Here is a 17,469-nt window from a genome sequence, read left to right on the forward strand (position 1 = left end):
CAATCACAAGCACTGAAATTGAGACTGTGATTAAAAACCTTCCAACAGGGGCTTCCCTGGTGGCACAGTGGATAAGAATCTGCCTGCCAATGCAGGGGACACGGGTTCAATCCCTGGTCTGGGAAGATCCCACATGCCGCGAAGCAACTAAGCCCGTGCGCCACAACTACTGAGCCTGCTCTCTAGAGCCCGCGAGCCACAACAACTGAGGCCGCATGCCTAGAGCTCGTGCTCTGCAACAAGAGAAGCCACAACAATAAGAAGCCCATGCACCGCAACGAAGAGTAGCCCCCGCTCGCTGCAGCTAGAGAAAGCCCATGCACAGCAGCGAAGACCCAACACAGCTACAAATAAAAAACAAATAAATAAATAAATTTATTTTTTTTTAAACCCAAAACCTTCCAACAAACAAAAGCCCCAGGACCAGATGGTTTCACAGGAGAATTCTATCAAACATTTACAGAAAAGCTAACACCTATCCTTCTCAAACTCTTCCAGAATATAGCAGAGGGAGGAACACTCCCAAACTCATTCTATGAGGCCACCATCACCCCGATACCAAAACCAAAGATGTCACAAAAAAAGAAAATTACAGGCCAATATCACTGATGAATATGGATGCAAAAATTCTCAACAAAATATTAGCAAACAGAATCCAATAGCACATTAAAAGGATTGTACCCCATGATCAAGTGGGGTTTATCCCAGGAATGCAAGGATTCTTCAATATATGCAAATCAATCAATGTGACATACCATATTAACAAACTGAAGGATAAAAACCATATGATCATCTCAGTAGATGCAGAGAAAGATCTGACAAAATTCAACACCCATTTATGATAAAAACTCCAGAAAGTGGGCATAGAGGGAACCTACCTCAACATAATAAAAGCCATATGTGACAAACCCACAGCCAAGATCATTCTCAATGGTGAAAAACTGAAAGCATTTCCTCTAAGATCAGGAGCAAGACAACGGTGCCCACTCACACCACTATTATTCAACATAGTTTTGGAAGTTTTAGCCACAACAATCAGAGAAGAAAAAGAAATAAAAGGAATCCAAATTGAAAAAGAAGAAGTAAAATATCACTGTTTGCAGATGACATGATACTACAGACAGAAAATCCTAAAGATGCCACCAGAAAACTACTAGAGCTAATCAATGAATCTGGTAAAGGAGCAGGATACAAAATTAATGCACAGCAATCTCTTGCATTCCTATACACTAGCAACAAAAAATCAGAAAGAGAAATCAAGGAAACACTCCCATTTACCACTGCAACAAAAAGAATAAAATACCTAGGAATAAACCTACCTAAGGAGGCAAAAGACCTGTATGCAGAAAACTATAAGACACTGATGAAAGAAATCAAAGATGATACCAACAGATGGAAAGATATACCATGTTCTCGGATTGGAAGAATCAACAATGTGAAAATAACTGTACTACCCAAAGCAATCTACAGATTCAGTGCAATCACATTACCAATGGCATTTTTCACAGAACTAGAACAAAAAATTTCACAGTTTGTATGGAAACACAAAATACCCTAATAGCCAAAGCAATCGTGAGAAAGAAAAATGAAGCTGGAGGAATCAGGCTCCCTGACTTCAGACTATACTACAAAGCTACAGTAATCAAGACAGTATGGTACTGGCACAAAAACAGAAATATAGCTCAATGGAACAGGATAGAAAGCCGAGAGATAAACCCACACACATATGGTCACCTTATCTTTGACAAAGGAGGCAAGAATATACAATGGAGAAAAGACAGCTTCTTCAATAAGTGCACCTGGGAAAACTGGACAGCTACATGTAAAAGAATGAAATTAGAACACTTCCTAAAACCATACACAAAAATAAACTCAAAATGGATTAAAGACCTAAATGTAAGGCCAGACACTTAGAGGAAAACATAGGCAGAACTCTCTTTGACATAAATCACAGCAAGATCTTCTCTGACCCACCTCCTACACTAAGGGAAATAAAATCAAAATAAAATCAAAAATAAACAAGTGGGACCTAATGATACTTAACAGCTTTTTCACAGCAAAGGAAACCATAAACAAGACAAAAAGCCCTCAGAATGGGAGAAAATATTTGCAAATGAAGCAACTGACAAAGGATTAATCTCCAAAATTTACAAGCAGCTCATGCAGCTCAACATAAAAAAAACAACCCGATCCAAAAATGGGCAGAAGACCTAAATAGACATTTCTCCAAAGAAGATAATAAACAGCACATGCATGCAGCTCAACATAAAAAAAACAACCCGATCCAAAAATGGGCAGAAGACCTAAATAGACATTTCTCCAAAGAAGATATACAGATTGCCAACAAACACATCAAAAGATGCTCAACATCACTAATCATTAGAGAAATGCAAATCAAAACCACTATGAGGTATCACCTCACACCAGTCAGAATGGCCATCATCAAAAAATCTACAAACAATAAATGCTGGAGAGGCTGTGGAGAAAAGGGAGCCCTCCTGTACTGTTGGTGGGAATGTAAATGGATACAGCCACTGTGGAGAACAGTATGGAGGTTTCTTAAAAAGCTAAAAATAGAACTACCATATGACCCAGCAATCCCACTCCTGGGCAAATACCCTGAGAAAACCATAATTCAAAAAGATACATGTACCACAATGTTCATTGCAGCACTATTTACAATTAGGACATGGAAGCAACCTAAACATCCATCAAAAGATGAATGGATAAAGAAGATGTGGCATTTATATACAATGGAATATTACTCAGCCATAAAAAGGAACGAAATTGAGTTATTTGTAATGAGGTGGATGGACCTCGAGTCTATCATACAGAGTGAGGTAAGTCAGAAGGAGAAAAACAAATACTGTATGCTAACGCACATATATGGAATCTAAAAAACTGGTACTGATGAACCTAGTGGCAGGGCAGGAGTAAAGACGCAGATGTAGAGAACAGACTTGAGGACACAGAGGGGGAAGGGGAAACTGGGACAAAGTGAGAGAGTAGCACTGACATATATACATTACCAAATGTAAAATGGATGGCTAGTGGGAAGCTGCTCCATAGCACAGGGAGATCAGTTCAATGCTTTGTGGTGACCTAGAGGGGTGGGATAGGGAGGATGGGAGGGAGGCTCAAGAGGGAGGGGATATGCGGATATATGTATACTTATAGCTGATTCACTTTGTTGTACAACAGAAACTAACACAACATTGGAAAGCAATTATAAGCCAATAAAGATATTTTTTAAAATAATATATTAAAAAGGAAACATAGGCAGAACATTCTTTGACATAAGTCACAGCAATTATTTTTTTAGATCTGTCTCCTTGGACAAAGGAAACAAAAGCCAAAATAAACAAATGGGACCTGATTAAGCTTGAAAGCTTCTGCACAGCAAAGGAAACTATCAACAAAACAAAAAAACCGGGACTTCCCTGGTAGCGCAGTGGTTAAGAATCCACCTGCCAATGCAGGGGACATGGGTTCGATCCCTGGTTCAGGAAGATCCCACATGCCGCAGAGCATCTAAGCCCGTGCGCCACAACTACTGAGCCTGCGCTCTAGAGCCCATGAGCCACAACTACTGAGCCCACACGCCTAGAGCCCATGCTCTGCAGCAAGAGAAGCCACTGCAGTCAGAAGCCCGCACACCGCAATGGAGAGTAGCCCCCGCTCGCTGCAACTAGAGAAAGCCCGTGCACAGCTACGAAGATCCAATGCAGCCAAAAATAAATAAATTAATTAAAAAAAAAAAAAAAGAAATACAACTGATTTTTTTAAAAAAACTTACTGAATGGGAAAAATATATTTGCAAATGATATGACTGACAAAGAGTTAATATCCAAATTACATAAGCAGCTCAAACAACTCAATATCAGAACAAACAACCCAATTAGAAAATGAGCAGGAGACCTGAATAGACATTTTTCCAAAGAATATAGTCTTCTGTATCTTCTTGTGCATGTTAGCTAGTCTTCTTATAGTCAACATGTACATGAAAAGATGCTCAACATTGCTAATCATCAGGGAAATGCAAACCAAAACCACAATAAGATATCACCTCACACCTGAAGAATGGCTGGCGTCAAAAAGACCACAAATAACAAAGGTCAGTGAGGATGTGGAGAAAAGGGAACCCTACTGACCCTGCTGGTGGGAATGTAAGTTAGTGCAGCCACTATGGAAAGCAGTATGGAGGTTCTTCAAAAAAGTAAATATAGGGCTTCCCTGGTGGCGCAGTGGTTGAGAATCCTCCTGCCGATGCAGGGGACACGGGTTCATGCCCCGGTCTGGGAGGATCCCACATGCTGCGGAGCAGCTGGGCCCGTGAGCCATGGCCGCTGAGCCTGCGTGTCCAGAACCTGTGCTCCACAACGGGAGAGGCCACAACAGTGAGAGGCCCGCATACCACAAAAAAAAAAAAAAAAAAAAAAAAAGTAAACATAGAACTACCATATGATCCAGCAATTCCACACTTTTTTTTTGGCCACGCCATGCAAGATCTTTGTTCCCTGACCAGGGATCGAACCCGTGTCCCCTGCAGTGGAAGCACAGAGTCCTAACCACTGGACTGCCAGGGAATTCCCAGCAATTCCACTCTTGAGTATATATCCGGAGAAAATAAAAACACTAATTTGAAAAGATACATGCACCCCAATGTTCATAGCAGCATTATTTATAATAGTCAAGATATGAAGCAACCTAAGTGTCCATCAACAGAAGACTGGATAAAGAAGATGTGGTATATAATGGAATATTACTCAGCCATAAAAAAAATGAAAATTTTGCCATTTGCAACAACATGGATGTACTTGGAGGATATTATACTTAGTAAAATAAGTCAGACAGAGAAAGACTGTATGTTATTACTTATACGTGGAACCTAAAAAATGAAACAAATGAATGACTATAACAAAACAGAAACAGACACACAGATGTAGAGAACAAACTAGTAGTTACCAGTGGGGAAGGGGATGGAGGAGGAGCAAGATAAGAGTAGGGGACTAAGAGGTACAAACTACTATGTATAAAATAAATATGATACAAGGATATATTATACAGCACAGGGAATATAGCCAATATTTTATAATAACTTTAAATGGAGTATAATCTATAAAAAGATTGAATGCTGTACACCTGAAACTGATATAATATTATAAATAAACTATACTTTAAAAAAAGGTGTCTATTATTTGATCAAAACAAAGAAATTGTGCCTTAATAATAGTAATTAATGCAAGAATAGTAACTCCATTTTCTATTTCCTATTGCCACCTTTGTTCTGGGCAATTTACAAGCCCAACAGAAGGAATTTTAGCCACTTCTGGGGTGTGACCTTATAGTAGGGATTTTTGTTAGTTTGTTTTGAGCATACACATTTTTTTAAATTATAAAAGTGTTGTGGGGCTTCCCTTGTGGTGCAGTGGTTGAGAATCCGCCTGCCAATGCAGGGAACGTGGGTTCGAGCCCTGGTCCAGGAAGATCCCACATGCCGCGGAGCAGCTAAGCCCGTGTACTACAACTAGTGAGCCTGTGCTCTAGAGCCTGAGAGCCACAACTACTGAGCCTGCATGCCACAATTACTGAAGCCCACGCACCTAGAGCCCATGCTCTGCAACAAGAGAGGTCACCATGATGAGAAGCCTGCACACCACAGTGAAGAGTGGCCCCCTCTCGCTGCAACTGGAGAAAGCCCACGCACAGCATGGAAGACTCAACGCAGCCAAAAATAAATAAATTAAATAAATTTTTTTTAAAAAGTGTGATATCTATCACATATAGAATGCATAAACAACAGGGTCCTACTGTATAGCACAGGGAACTGTATTCAATATTCTGTGATAAACCATAATGGAAAAGAATATGAAGAAGAATGTGTGTGTGTGTGTGTGTGTGTGTGTAACTGAATCACTTTGCTGTACAGCAGAAATTAATACAACATTGCAAATCAACTATACTTGAATAAATTTTTTTAAAGTGCTGTGTTGACTGTAAGAAATTTAGGAAGCACTGAAAGCAATGGAAAAAAAATGTGGAATCCCCCAGTCCCCCAGCAAAAACTTAAGAGAAAAAAAAAGTCTTAGTCTATAAAAATCACTTTAAATTGAGAACCTCACTGCTAAAGAAAAGCTTCATCCTTCAGCAGACAAGGAAGTTGTTTTAGATCACTAATTAAAACAAAACATACATACAAAAGAGAACTCAAAAAATTTTAAATTCTTACAGAACTCTCAGGCCCTTGAGGAAATATCCAGTGACTCTCAATATGAGAAACAGTGTAAACAGTGCTAAGATAGGTTTTACAGCCATAACTTTTTTGTCTTAATTCAGCACCATCTTGGTTACATCTTTGTTGTTCAACTACCTGGAACACCAAACCAAAACAAAGAGATATCACAGAATCCATGCTTTCAAGTTTCTGTGTTTTCATTCCTGGAAGACAGAAGTCTTGAGGGCTCTAACTCACTTTATTTATTTATTTTTTAAAATTTTACTGGGAATTCCCTGGTGGCACAGTGGTTAGGAATCTGCCTGCCAATGCAGGGAACACAGGTTCAAGCCTTGGTCCAGGAAGATCCCACATGCCGCGGAGCAACTAAGCCCATGAGCCACAACTACTGAGCCTGAGCTCTGGAGCCTGTGAGCCACAACTACTGAGCCCAAGTGCCACAACTACTGAAGCCCACATGCCTAAAGCCTGTGCTCCGCAACAAGAGAAGTCACCGCAATGAGAAGTCTGCACACCGCAGCAAAGAGTAGCCCCTGCTAGCTGCAACTAGAGAAAGCCTGCATGCAGCATCGAAGACCCAATGCAGCCAAAAATAATAAATATATATTAAAAAAAAAAACTCTGGGCTTCCCTGGTGGCGCAGTGGTTGGGAGTCCGCCTGCCGATGCAGGGGACGCGGGTTCGTGCCCCGGTCTGGGAAGATCCCACATGCCGCGGAGTGTCTAGGCCCGTGAGCCATGGCCGCTGAGCCTGCGCGTCCGGAGCCTGTGCTCCGCAACGGGAGAGGCCACAGCGGTGAGAGGCCCGCGTACCGCAAAAAAAAAAAAAAAAACTTTACTGAAGTATTGGTCTCTTGGTCCTATACAGTAGGACCTTGTTGTTTATTCTAACTCATTTTAAATCACAAAATTCAACAAAGATTCTAAGGGCGATAAGAAAGGCTGACAAAGTGAGACAAATTTAAGTGATGGCAGATGGCAAAAGAGACAGAAAAACAAAGCGGGATCTGAAAAAGCAGACCTTGCGCTGACCAAGAGCCTTAAAATACATTAAAAAAAATACACGCTCATGAGCATCCATCCCTAAGAACAGCATGAATTACAGCACAGCTGAAGAACTGACCCAGTGTCACCAATAAAAGATTAAATTATGCATAATATACCCACCCTCTCTGGGAAGGCAGGGAAATATGTACCTGGGTATTTTGGAAAGTTGCCGGTGAAAGTGAAACCTTAAACTTAGGGAATCAGGCAATTACAAGTTAAAAGGGACTTTAGGGTTTGCCTCTCTTCTAACAGCATAGTGAATAAAAGAGGTTGTTATGAACTCTCAGTGGTTCTCAGTGCTGGCTGTGCACTGGAACTACTGGGATGCTTTAAAAATACTGATGTCTGGGCCCATCCCCAGAGATTATGATGTAACAGGGCTGGGGTGCAGCAAGGGATTTATTGGGATTTTGGTTTTTCTTTAAGCTTTCCAGGTGATTCTAATGTGCAGCCAACTGGGGGAGGCAGTTAAAGGAAGTACACAAAAGTTGCCCAAGTCAACTAATCTTTTTTTTTTAATGGGATCTTCATTCCTTGACCAGGGATTGAACTGGAGCCCACGGCAGTGAAAGCGCCGAGTCCTAACCACTGGACTGCGAGGGAATTCCCTCATCTAAACTTCTAAGAGCAATCGAGACCCCTAGGGACAGCCTTTCATGGGCACAGCCAACTCCCCTCAGGTCCCATGACTGCTCACCCATGTTCTGTCTGACCCACACCACACCCAACTCAAACACAGAGTTTATCTTAGGTGTCTGCCCTCAAGGAGACCACCTTCCTGCTTCCCTTTCAGCTGATGCCTCAAGAAAGGAGCACACTCTTAAGAAAAGCTTCCTGTAGAAATCTCTGTGAGAATAACATGTTTACAGGTGTTGAGAGACAGTCACTTAGTGAATCGGTCATTAGTTCAATAGTACAAAACTATTTACTTTGTCCTTTCAATGTGACTCGCGTGGGGTGGGGGGCAGGGCAGATGGTTAAAAGTTGACCAAGATGAATAAAAGAGGGGTGGGCAAAAAAGGTGATATAGATTATCCACTTGCCCTGGTCTGAGCCATTCCAAGACTCAGGCCTGACAGTCTGAAGTTAACCTACTGGGCTCTTGACTCACCTGGTGTACCCATGAGCATGCCGCCTTTGGTAGATGTCTTTTTTAGGTGATAGGCTCTTACTTTGGCCTCTGTCTCTCCTATTTACCTTAGAGTTGTGCCTGTAACAGACACAGAGGGCAGAGAGGAGAAGAGCTTTTTCAATACAGTGGCTTTTACCATGTCCCTCAAATGATGGAAGAAAAGCTAACAGTTTTAGAACCATAATCCAAATTGAAGAAAATAGAGGGAAGAAGTGGAAGAAAAACAAAGGCATAAGGATACATAAGCTTTGATATTAATCTCACTCTAGAGATTCCACATATATAAATATGTAGTTCTAGGGGTATGAGCTTTACATTACAAAAAAAAAAAAAAGTAAAGATAATAACAAAGCAAAGACATTTGGAAGAGTTGATGAACAGACATCGCTAAAAGCAAATACCAGCTGTAACCAGGCCCCCATATTCACAGGTTATTTCCCGCTGAATTCCCATACTCACGGTTTGCTTGGCCTTGGGGACCGTGACCTTCTGCCCGGGGATCGAGACCTCCTGTCCCGAGACCCTGCTTCTCTGGTGCTCTTCTTGCTGGCATGTCTGGGAGGTGAGGGAGAGGAGCTTCTGGACCTGGAGTAATTCTTCAACCCACGCACTCGCTTTTGCTCAGCTGTCAGAGGACCCTGCAGTCCCTGGCTATGGTCAGAGTTCCTGACCTATATCATCAAGGAAAGGAAGAAAAGCTATTCATAGGGAAACCTAGCAGCTCAGGAGAAGATGCAGTGAAACAAGAAAATGAATAAGCACTGAGGTTCTGTAAGGAGCCAACTGGGTATACCAATCCCATCACACAGTTATCATCACTGAGAGCTGTATAAACTGAGGAAAGTTATCCTCAGAATGCCCTAAAAAGATGTATCACCCAGCCACCTAAATTGGCTTGGCTCTTTGCTACAGCCTAAGGAGGAGCAGGAGGCAGAATATGGAGGACAGGACCTCAGGTTAAACATACTCAGGGGAAAAAAGGAATCCAGAGGGATGTACATTTATCAAAAAGCCATCAACCCTTAAAATGTATGCATTTCATGTAAGTTATATGCAGAGGGATGGACGGAATGCCTAAAGTGCCCACTGGTAGTTTAGCCTCTCTGCTCAGAGGGCCCTCAGCCACAGTCAGAGGCTCAGGGATAAGGAATGGGCCTGTTCTCCAGTCTGTGCTGCCCAAACTCCCTTCTTTCCGCATGTGTGATTGGCTGCTAAATATGCTCTGTGTCCAAAAAGGCAGCCAGGTTGGCACGTTCCAGTCCCACAGTCACTCCCTTTGAGAAGCCCATATCCTTACCTGTAAGCCATATCCAGGGACTTTGGACAAAACAGGGGAAGAATTTGCCATCTTCTTTTGAGATCTAAGAGATTAAAACACATACTCATTGAAAAAGAAAATGCCTAAAGGTCCAGTTTACAGCTCTTGTGCTGAGACGTGCTTCCTGTTTCAAACGTGACCTTTCCCACCTCCCGGCTCTCACATGGGAGTGTGTTTCCCTATCTTTGCTGGAAGATGCATCAGCACAGTCATGTTTTTCCTGAGGAAAACCGTGGGCCTTGCTTTTCAGCCCCAGCGCCTGAGCACATTCTCCTCTCACCTCGTGCTGCTATTCTAGGGACTACGAGTGAGTCAGCAGAGACAGCACTGGCGGCTCCCGCAAAGAAGACACACAGAACAGGTCCAGATGGGCCCATTAATGCATTTGAAAAAAAAAAAAAAAAAAAAAGAAAAAAAAGCAGCCTCCATAAAACCCACTTAAGTCTTGCAGGAATCAAGAGCTGAGATGAAAGTCATATCCAGGACGTCTGACCTAAGAGTGACACAGCTACAGCCAGCTCCCCTGGGGGTTCCGCCAACTCCTCCGGGAACTCAAGTGCTAGCTGGCCAGCTCTGGGGGCAGAGGGCCGGTGTGCAAGTGTTCTCCACTGAACCCCCAGAACCTGGTGGCTCCTGGCCTGGAGCAGGTATTCAGTTCGTATCTGTGGAATGAATGAGTGAGTGAATCAACGGTGCAGGAGGCCGCTCCACACGCTCACCTCTCCCGGCCGTGCTCATCCTCGCTGCTGCAACGATCGCTGCCTGAGCTTCTGTGCTTATGTTTCTTGTGCTTCTTTCTCTTCTCCTTCTTTTTCTTCTTCTCCTTTTTTTCCAGACTCATTTGCAACTAGAAAATGCCCAGAACATAACCGCGCAAGATTACTGGGACCCCTGTCAGTTCCGCTGAGGGGACAGGGTCATGTGTAAACTACCTGCCTCCAGGCCTCAGGGTCTACAGGGGTCCAGGACATGATCAGACGTCCCCTGTCGACAAGAGTGGAGGGTCTGGACCCTGGTTGTGCACAAACGCCCCTAGACTACTGAATGGACTCTCTGGTGGGTGGGGCTGGGAATCCGTGTTTTGAAACAGTCCCCAGAACCACTGCCTAGGAATTCCCATTTGTCAAAAGACTGCAACTCCACTGACAGTAATCAGGGACCACAAGATCAATCTTTAAATTTTCCTTACCAACTAATCCAAGAAACAATCACATAATATGTTACATGAGTGATGAATGGGCGGGCCCTAAAGGCTTGATACCACCTGATCTCCTGAACACACTGCACAATCATGCTTTCCACAGGCATATCCCAATACCCCTCTTTTTCTGGAAGAATGACATAACATGCTGTTTTTCCAACCAAAAGACATAAAAGAGAAAATCAAGCATAATTAAGCTTTATATGTTAAGATTGCACAAAATCACCAGGAGAAGGTCTCTAAAAGACAAAAATGTTTAAAGCCATTCTGCTTTCCCTCTCGTAAGAGTAAATGGAGAGGAGTTTTCATGTTAAGTAGCTCTTGATGCTTATTTGATGTACTACTTACCAATTCTTTGATTTTCTTCATTTTCACAGGATTATTCAATACCTCTCTTTTTTTCTCTTCTTCTTTCTTCCTAAAGAGAAGTTACAAAAATCATGATTCTTTCTTTCAGAAAAGGGGATTAAATCATCCATTCTACACAGCAATCTTTTTCCTCAATGCAGGCAGAAAGGCCCCATGGTGCAATCTGCATGATTGTGTGGAAGCCAGAAATCTTTCGCAAATCTGCATAAGGGATTGAATATTGTGGGGAAAGTTCACACTGGTTCCCTGTTGTGCAAGAAAGTGAGTTTGGTCTGTTGCTTGTTAAGCTTCATGCTCAGGGCTTCCCAGTTCGTCAAGTAAATGTATGTCATCTTGTGTACCAAACGTATGCAACATCTCAATACCACCTCCACTGTTTAGCATGATAACCCCTGGGAAATAAACAGAATGGATTCCACTTTCAAGAAGTCTTACTCTCACATAGTGTTCATAGGAGGGTAAACTGGTCAACCTTCCCGGAGGACAATTCGGCAACATTTATCACAGCCTGTACCTACTCAAAAACTCTTTAATCTTACAAATGCTTCCTCAAGAATTTGTTACTGAAAGGATATAATCAAGGAAGGTCACTAAGAAGGTGTTCATGTTATAACAATGAAAACTTGGAAACAAGTTAGGGATCCAACAGGAGAATATTAATAAATTATGGTAGAGACTTTCCTGGTGGGCCAGTGGTTAAGAATCCGCCTTCCAAAGCAGGGGATGCAGGTTTAATCACTGGTCGGGGAACTAAGATCCCACATGCTGGGGCAACTAAGCCCACACACCACAGCTAGAGCCCGCACGCCACAACGAAAGATCCTGCGTGTCGCAACTAAGACCCAACACAACCAAAAATAAATAAATAAAAATTTAAAAAAACAAAACAAAAAAAAGAAAGGGAAGGTGTCAAAAAATGTTTAAAAATAAATAAATAAATTATGGCCTATCCATACAATATAGATATTAAAAATGATGTGATAGAAGCATAGTCAGCAACATAGAAAAATGTCCCATATATATGATTAGGTGATAAAAAGGAGTTTATAAAATAATATGTGCAATATTTGTACACCAATGTTCATAGTAGCATTATTCACAACAACCAAAAGGTGGAAATAACCCAAATGTGCACGACAGATGAATGGATTAAAAAATGTGGTATACACATGCAACAGAGTATGATTCAGCCTTAAAAAGGAAGGAAATTTTTATTTTTCTTTTTTTAAGACACCCATTGTGGGGCTGTGACGGGCTCTTTTTCGTTGTTGTTGTTGTTGTTTTTTCAATTTATTTACTTTATTTTTATTTATTTTTGTCTGCATTGGGTCTTGCATGCTGTGCGTGGGCTTTCTCTAGTTGTGGCTATCGGGGGCTACTCTTCATTGCAGTGTGCGGGCTTCTCATTGCAGTGGCTTCTCTTGTTGCAGAGCACGGGCTCTAGGCGTGCGGGCTCAGTAGTTGTGGCGCACGGGCTTAGCTGCTCTGCGGCATGTGGGATCTTCCCAGATCAGGGCTCGAACCCGTGTCCCCTGCATTGGCAGGTGGATTCTTAACCACTGCACCACCAGGGAAGCCCAAGGAAGGAAACTTTGATACATGCTACAACATGGATGAACCTTGAAGACATTATGCTACGTAAAATAAGCCAGTCACAAAAAAACAAATATTGAATGATTTCAACTTTTATGAGGTTCAGAATAGTCCAACTCATAGAAATGAAAAGTACAATAGTGGTTCCCAGGGCCTGGGGGGAAAAGGAAATGAAGAGTTGTTGCTTAATGGATACAGATTTTCAGTTATACAAGATGAAAAACTTCTGGAGATTGGTCGCACAACAATTTGGATACCCTAACTACTGAACTATATATATACTTAAAATGGTTAAAAAGGTAAATTTTGTGTCATGTGTATTTTACCACAATTTTTAAAAAGAAGGAAATTCTGACATGCTGTAACACAAATGAACCTTGATGACATTATGCTGCGTGAAATAGCTCAGTCACAAAAGGACAAATACCATATGATTCCGCTTATATGGGGAACTACAGTAGTTACATTCATAGGGACAGAAAGTAGAAGTGGTTGCCAGGAACTGGGAAGAGGAGAGAATGGGGACCTACAGTTTAATGAGTATAAGGTTTCAGTTGCGAAAATGAAAAAGTTCTGGAGAAGGATAGGTAGTGGTGATGGTTGCACAATGATGTGAATATACCTACTGCCACTGAAGTGTACATTTAAAAATAGTTAAGATGGGACTTGCGTGGTGGCGCAGTGGTTAAGAATCTGCCTGCCAATGCAGGTGACACGGGTTCAAGCCCTGGTCCAGGAAGATGCCACATGCCACGGAGCAACTAAGCCTGTGCACCACAACTACTGAGCCTGTGCTCTAGACCCCGCGAGCCACAACTACTGAAGCTCATGCGCTCTAGGGCCTGTGCTTTGAAACAAAAGAAGCCACCGCAATGAGAAGCACGCGCACCGCAATGAAGAGTAGCCCCTGCTCGCTACAACTAGAGAAAGCCCGTGTGCAGCAACGAAGACCCAATGCAGCCAAAAATAAATAAATTAAATAAATAAATTTATTTTAAAAAAAACAAACATGTACTCATGATACAATGTGAGTGTGGGAAGAGTGCCTGCTCACATTTGTATGCTGGTTGAGTTTAAGGAACTTAAAAAAAAAAAAAAAAAGGAAAAAAAAAGTTAAGATGGTAAATTTTATGTTATGTATATTTTACCACAATTAATTAATTAAGATGCTAAAAAAATGGGAGAAAATATTTACATATAAATATATATCTGTAATATATAGATAACTTTAAAAGAATTTTCAAAAGAAATGTAAATAAGAAATAAACATTTTTTTAATGTTCAACCTTACACACTTGAAATAAAATGATGAAAATTAAAAACAAAAACAAAAAAATACACCACATGATTTCATTTAACACCCAAAATGCAGCTCTACTTTGATCTGTTACATATTAGGGTTAAAAAAAATTCTAAAGTTTCTTTTCAAAGGGCCTGCTGCAAAAAACAAACAAAAGGGAGGGGTAGAGGGGAGGGGAAAAGGCCTATTCACACCCCCACCCCACCCCACCCCCACCCCCACCCCGCAGCCAACTCTACACATATCCCCCTATTTCTAAGAAGCTGCCGGTCTTTCTCACCTTGCTTCTACCTCTTATTTTTGTTTAAGGGCCAAAGGTAAGTGAATAAATTTGGTCTGGTCTGGTACATTTACCAATCTCTTCCCAAACAGCCTAGTTCAGGCACCCTTAATAGAGCCTCCTTCTCAACATCAGAAGCCCAAATGGAGACAAATCCTTTTACATGGCAGACAAAAGCCAACAGGAAACCAACTGCAAAGCAAGAGGTGAGATAACATCTCTGCTAAGCATCTCTGTAATAAAACCCCCTTCTCAGCCGCTCATCAGTACCTGATAATGAAGAGCGCTCATCAGTACCTGATAATGAAGAGCGGATCCTCCCGGATTTTGCTGGCCATGTCAAGAAGGGAATTGGCACCTGATGGGGCAAAGATAGAGCCTGGGAGGAGTCCTGTCTCAGAAGAACAGCCTGCCTCCTTCTCCTCCATCTTCTCAAAAACGTATTTGTCAATGGGACGCCCCAGCAAGTACTCATCACGGTTCACCATCCCACCAGGACCCTGGTACATCCAGTCCAATTTTTCTTCCTTTTTCCTAGTTCAAGAAAAAAAAAAAATACAGTCAAAGAAAATGTAGACTTCTCAAACCTACACACAAAACCTGAACATGAGGGATAGATAAGCACAGCTGGGGGAATCCCCTGGCGGCACAGTGGTTAGGACTCCACGCTCTCACTGCCAAGGGTGCAGGTTTGATCATCGCTGGTCAGGGAACAAGGATCCCGCAGGCCACAAGGCGTGGCCAAACTTAAAAAAAAAAAAAAAAAGGCACAGCTGGCCAGAACTGGACTCATTCTACAGGCTCCTTAGCAAGGGCTAAACACCACACTCTACGGGGCACTTGGGAAGAAACGGTACTTGCTGTCATGGAGTTTAAATTTTAGGAGAGAGATCATTTCCACATGCCTAAAGCAATTTATGAGGAAAAAAAAGTTCCTCAGCCTGGGGCATGGATCTTTTGCTCAGGGTTTCTCAAGTCTCCATTACAAAGTCTTTACGTTGTGCTTTCATTTCGAGGATAATCTGAAAGAGCTAACATGCATATTCTGGATCAGCTCATCACCAAAACAATTTCAGTGACCACATATGCAGTTGTGTTTATTGTGTGTTTTGGTGCTTACTGTCACCTTGGCGCCAGTGGTAATATACTACCAGGGAAGCCCCTGCATATATTTTTAATAAAAATAATTTAAACCAATAATAGAGGGTCTAGCCCTTTAGATTTCTTTTCCTATTATAAGGATTGGTTTGAGAAACACTATAGTCTATGATTAAGAATTGATTGTGGGGCTTCCCTGGTGATGTGGTTAAGAATCCGCCTGCCAATGCAGGGGACACGGGTTCGAGCCCTGGTCCGGGAAGATCCCACATGCCGTGGAGCAACTGAGCCCGTGTGCCAAACTGCTGAAGCCCGCATGCCTGGAGCCTGGAGCCTGTGCTCCCCAACGGGAGAAGCCTCCACAATGAGAGGCCCGTGCACCACAACGAAGAGTAACCCCTGCTCGACGCAACTGGAGAAAGCCTGAGTGCAGCAACAAAGACCCAATGCAGCTCTAAATAAATAAATAAATTTTTTTTTTAAAGAATTGATTGTGGGCCACTGGGGTCAGGCTCCACCCAGCTTACCCAACCTCACTCACACCACTGGGGTCAAGATGGAGGAGCAAGAGTGAGAGCCGTGCCCTGGAGAACTATGCGGAAGACTGTGGTGGGGCCTTTATGATGTGTACCAGAGGTAGTAGTGCCTTTTATGCAATTAAAGGTTTTCACCATTCTCCAGTGGGAGTAAACCAGAGACTACGTGGGAGTTTGACAGCTATTAAAACCAGGCCTCCACAGTTGGGAGGTGGCTTTGCAATTTCGGGAGGTCTGTTTTCCATGATTCTCTGCTGGATGGTGCATGTTAGAAAGACCTCTGGAATTCCGTCACAAGTGCAGCCTTCACAGGAGTCACACTGGCAGCCAAAAGGGACCAGTGGCCACAGTTGTTGGGTCAGCTGTGACTGGTGGCATTCTCCTAGGGTTAATTGGAGGAGCTGGTCTCTTACTGACAAGATCTGCCTCTGTGTAGTTTCCCAGTGGTCCTCGGTTTGCTGAAGATCCCTCCCGGGTGCCTTCAACTCAGTTACCACCCTCACCTTTTGGAGACTATCAACAATATCAATGACTTCTTTCCCAGAATTTCTTTAACAGAATAAGCTGTAATTCAAAAAGGATTTTGGAAAATCAAGATACAATGTATTTTAAAATCACAACCATGTGATTTAAAAGAGACAACCATGGCCCAATAGGCTATTAAGAGATATTGAGCACTTTTTTTCTATTAAAAGGAACATGGGGGATAGGTGTAAAAAGACAATACAGTTATTTATTCACAGTTGGACTGTATTTATAATCAAAATACATGTCTAACAGCATTAAAAGAAACTGTAATAAGTGCTTAGAAGATGAAGAACCAAGGGACAAATAACAGTGAAACACAACCATCATTTCCTTGGAGACTTCTCTGCCTGGTTTTGTGTGTTCTGTTATTCAAACAATAAAAAACTCCTGGGGGTTGGAGGAAATTGACTGTGAAAGGCAGACTACATAAGAGCTTAAAGAGGTCTGAGCAAGAAGATCGGTGGTGACTAGAATACTATGGCAAGCTCATTTTCCTGAAAGGCAGTATAACATAATGGTTAAGAGCACAAGCTCTGGAGCCAGGCAACATGGATTTGAATCCCGGCTCTAAAGCCAAGCAACTCATCTGAGCACTGGTGTCCTCACCTGTAAAATGGGGATAAAAGAGTACCTGCCTCATAGGGTTGTTGGGGATTAAATAAGTCAATGAATTTTTTTTTTTTTTTTTTTTTGTGGTACGCGGGCCTCTCACTGTTGTGGCCTCTCCCGTTGCGGAGCACAGGCTCCGGACGCACAGGCTCAGCGGCCACGGCTCACGGGCCCAGCCGCTCCGCGGCATGTGGGATCTTCCCGGACCGGGGCACGAACCCGTG

At 42.5% G+C, this 17,469-nt stretch overlaps 1 protein-coding gene and 1 pseudogene across 4 annotated transcripts in view; one reads left to right on the top strand and one right to left on the bottom strand.

Moving 5' to 3' along the window:
- Nucleotides 1-17,469, bottom strand: part of CWC25 (CWC25 spliceosome associated protein homolog) — a 34,467-nt gene that overhangs the window by 9,709 nt on the left and 7,289 nt on the right. For 3 of the 4 annotated variants that reach the window (XM_024130048.3, XM_055090984.1, XM_055090982.1), the window contains exons 3-8: nucleotides 14,772-15,008; nucleotides 11,281-11,350; nucleotides 10,451-10,578; nucleotides 9,711-9,774; nucleotides 8,873-9,084; nucleotides 8,393-8,491 (exon numbers count right to left, since the gene is read on the bottom strand). In XM_024130048.3, coding sequence (XP_023985816.1) covers nucleotides 8,393-8,491; nucleotides 8,873-9,084; nucleotides 9,711-9,774; nucleotides 10,451-10,578; nucleotides 11,281-11,350; nucleotides 14,772-15,008 — 810 coding nt within the window. The remainder of the gene's footprint in view (nucleotides 1-8,392; nucleotides 8,492-8,872; nucleotides 9,085-9,710; nucleotides 9,775-10,450; nucleotides 10,579-11,280; nucleotides 11,351-14,771; nucleotides 15,009-17,469) is intronic. The other variant, XM_055090981.1, reaches the window with a different exon arrangement.
- LOC102973853 (mitochondrial import inner membrane translocase subunit Tim17-A-like) lies at nucleotides 16,129-16,640 on the top strand (annotated as a pseudogene).

Source organism: Physeter macrocephalus, chromosome 14, assembly GCF_002837175.3.
Source record: "Physeter macrocephalus isolate SW-GA chromosome 14, ASM283717v5, whole genome shotgun sequence".
Lineage (NCBI taxonomy): Eukaryota > Metazoa > Chordata > Mammalia > Artiodactyla > Physeteridae > Physeter > Physeter macrocephalus.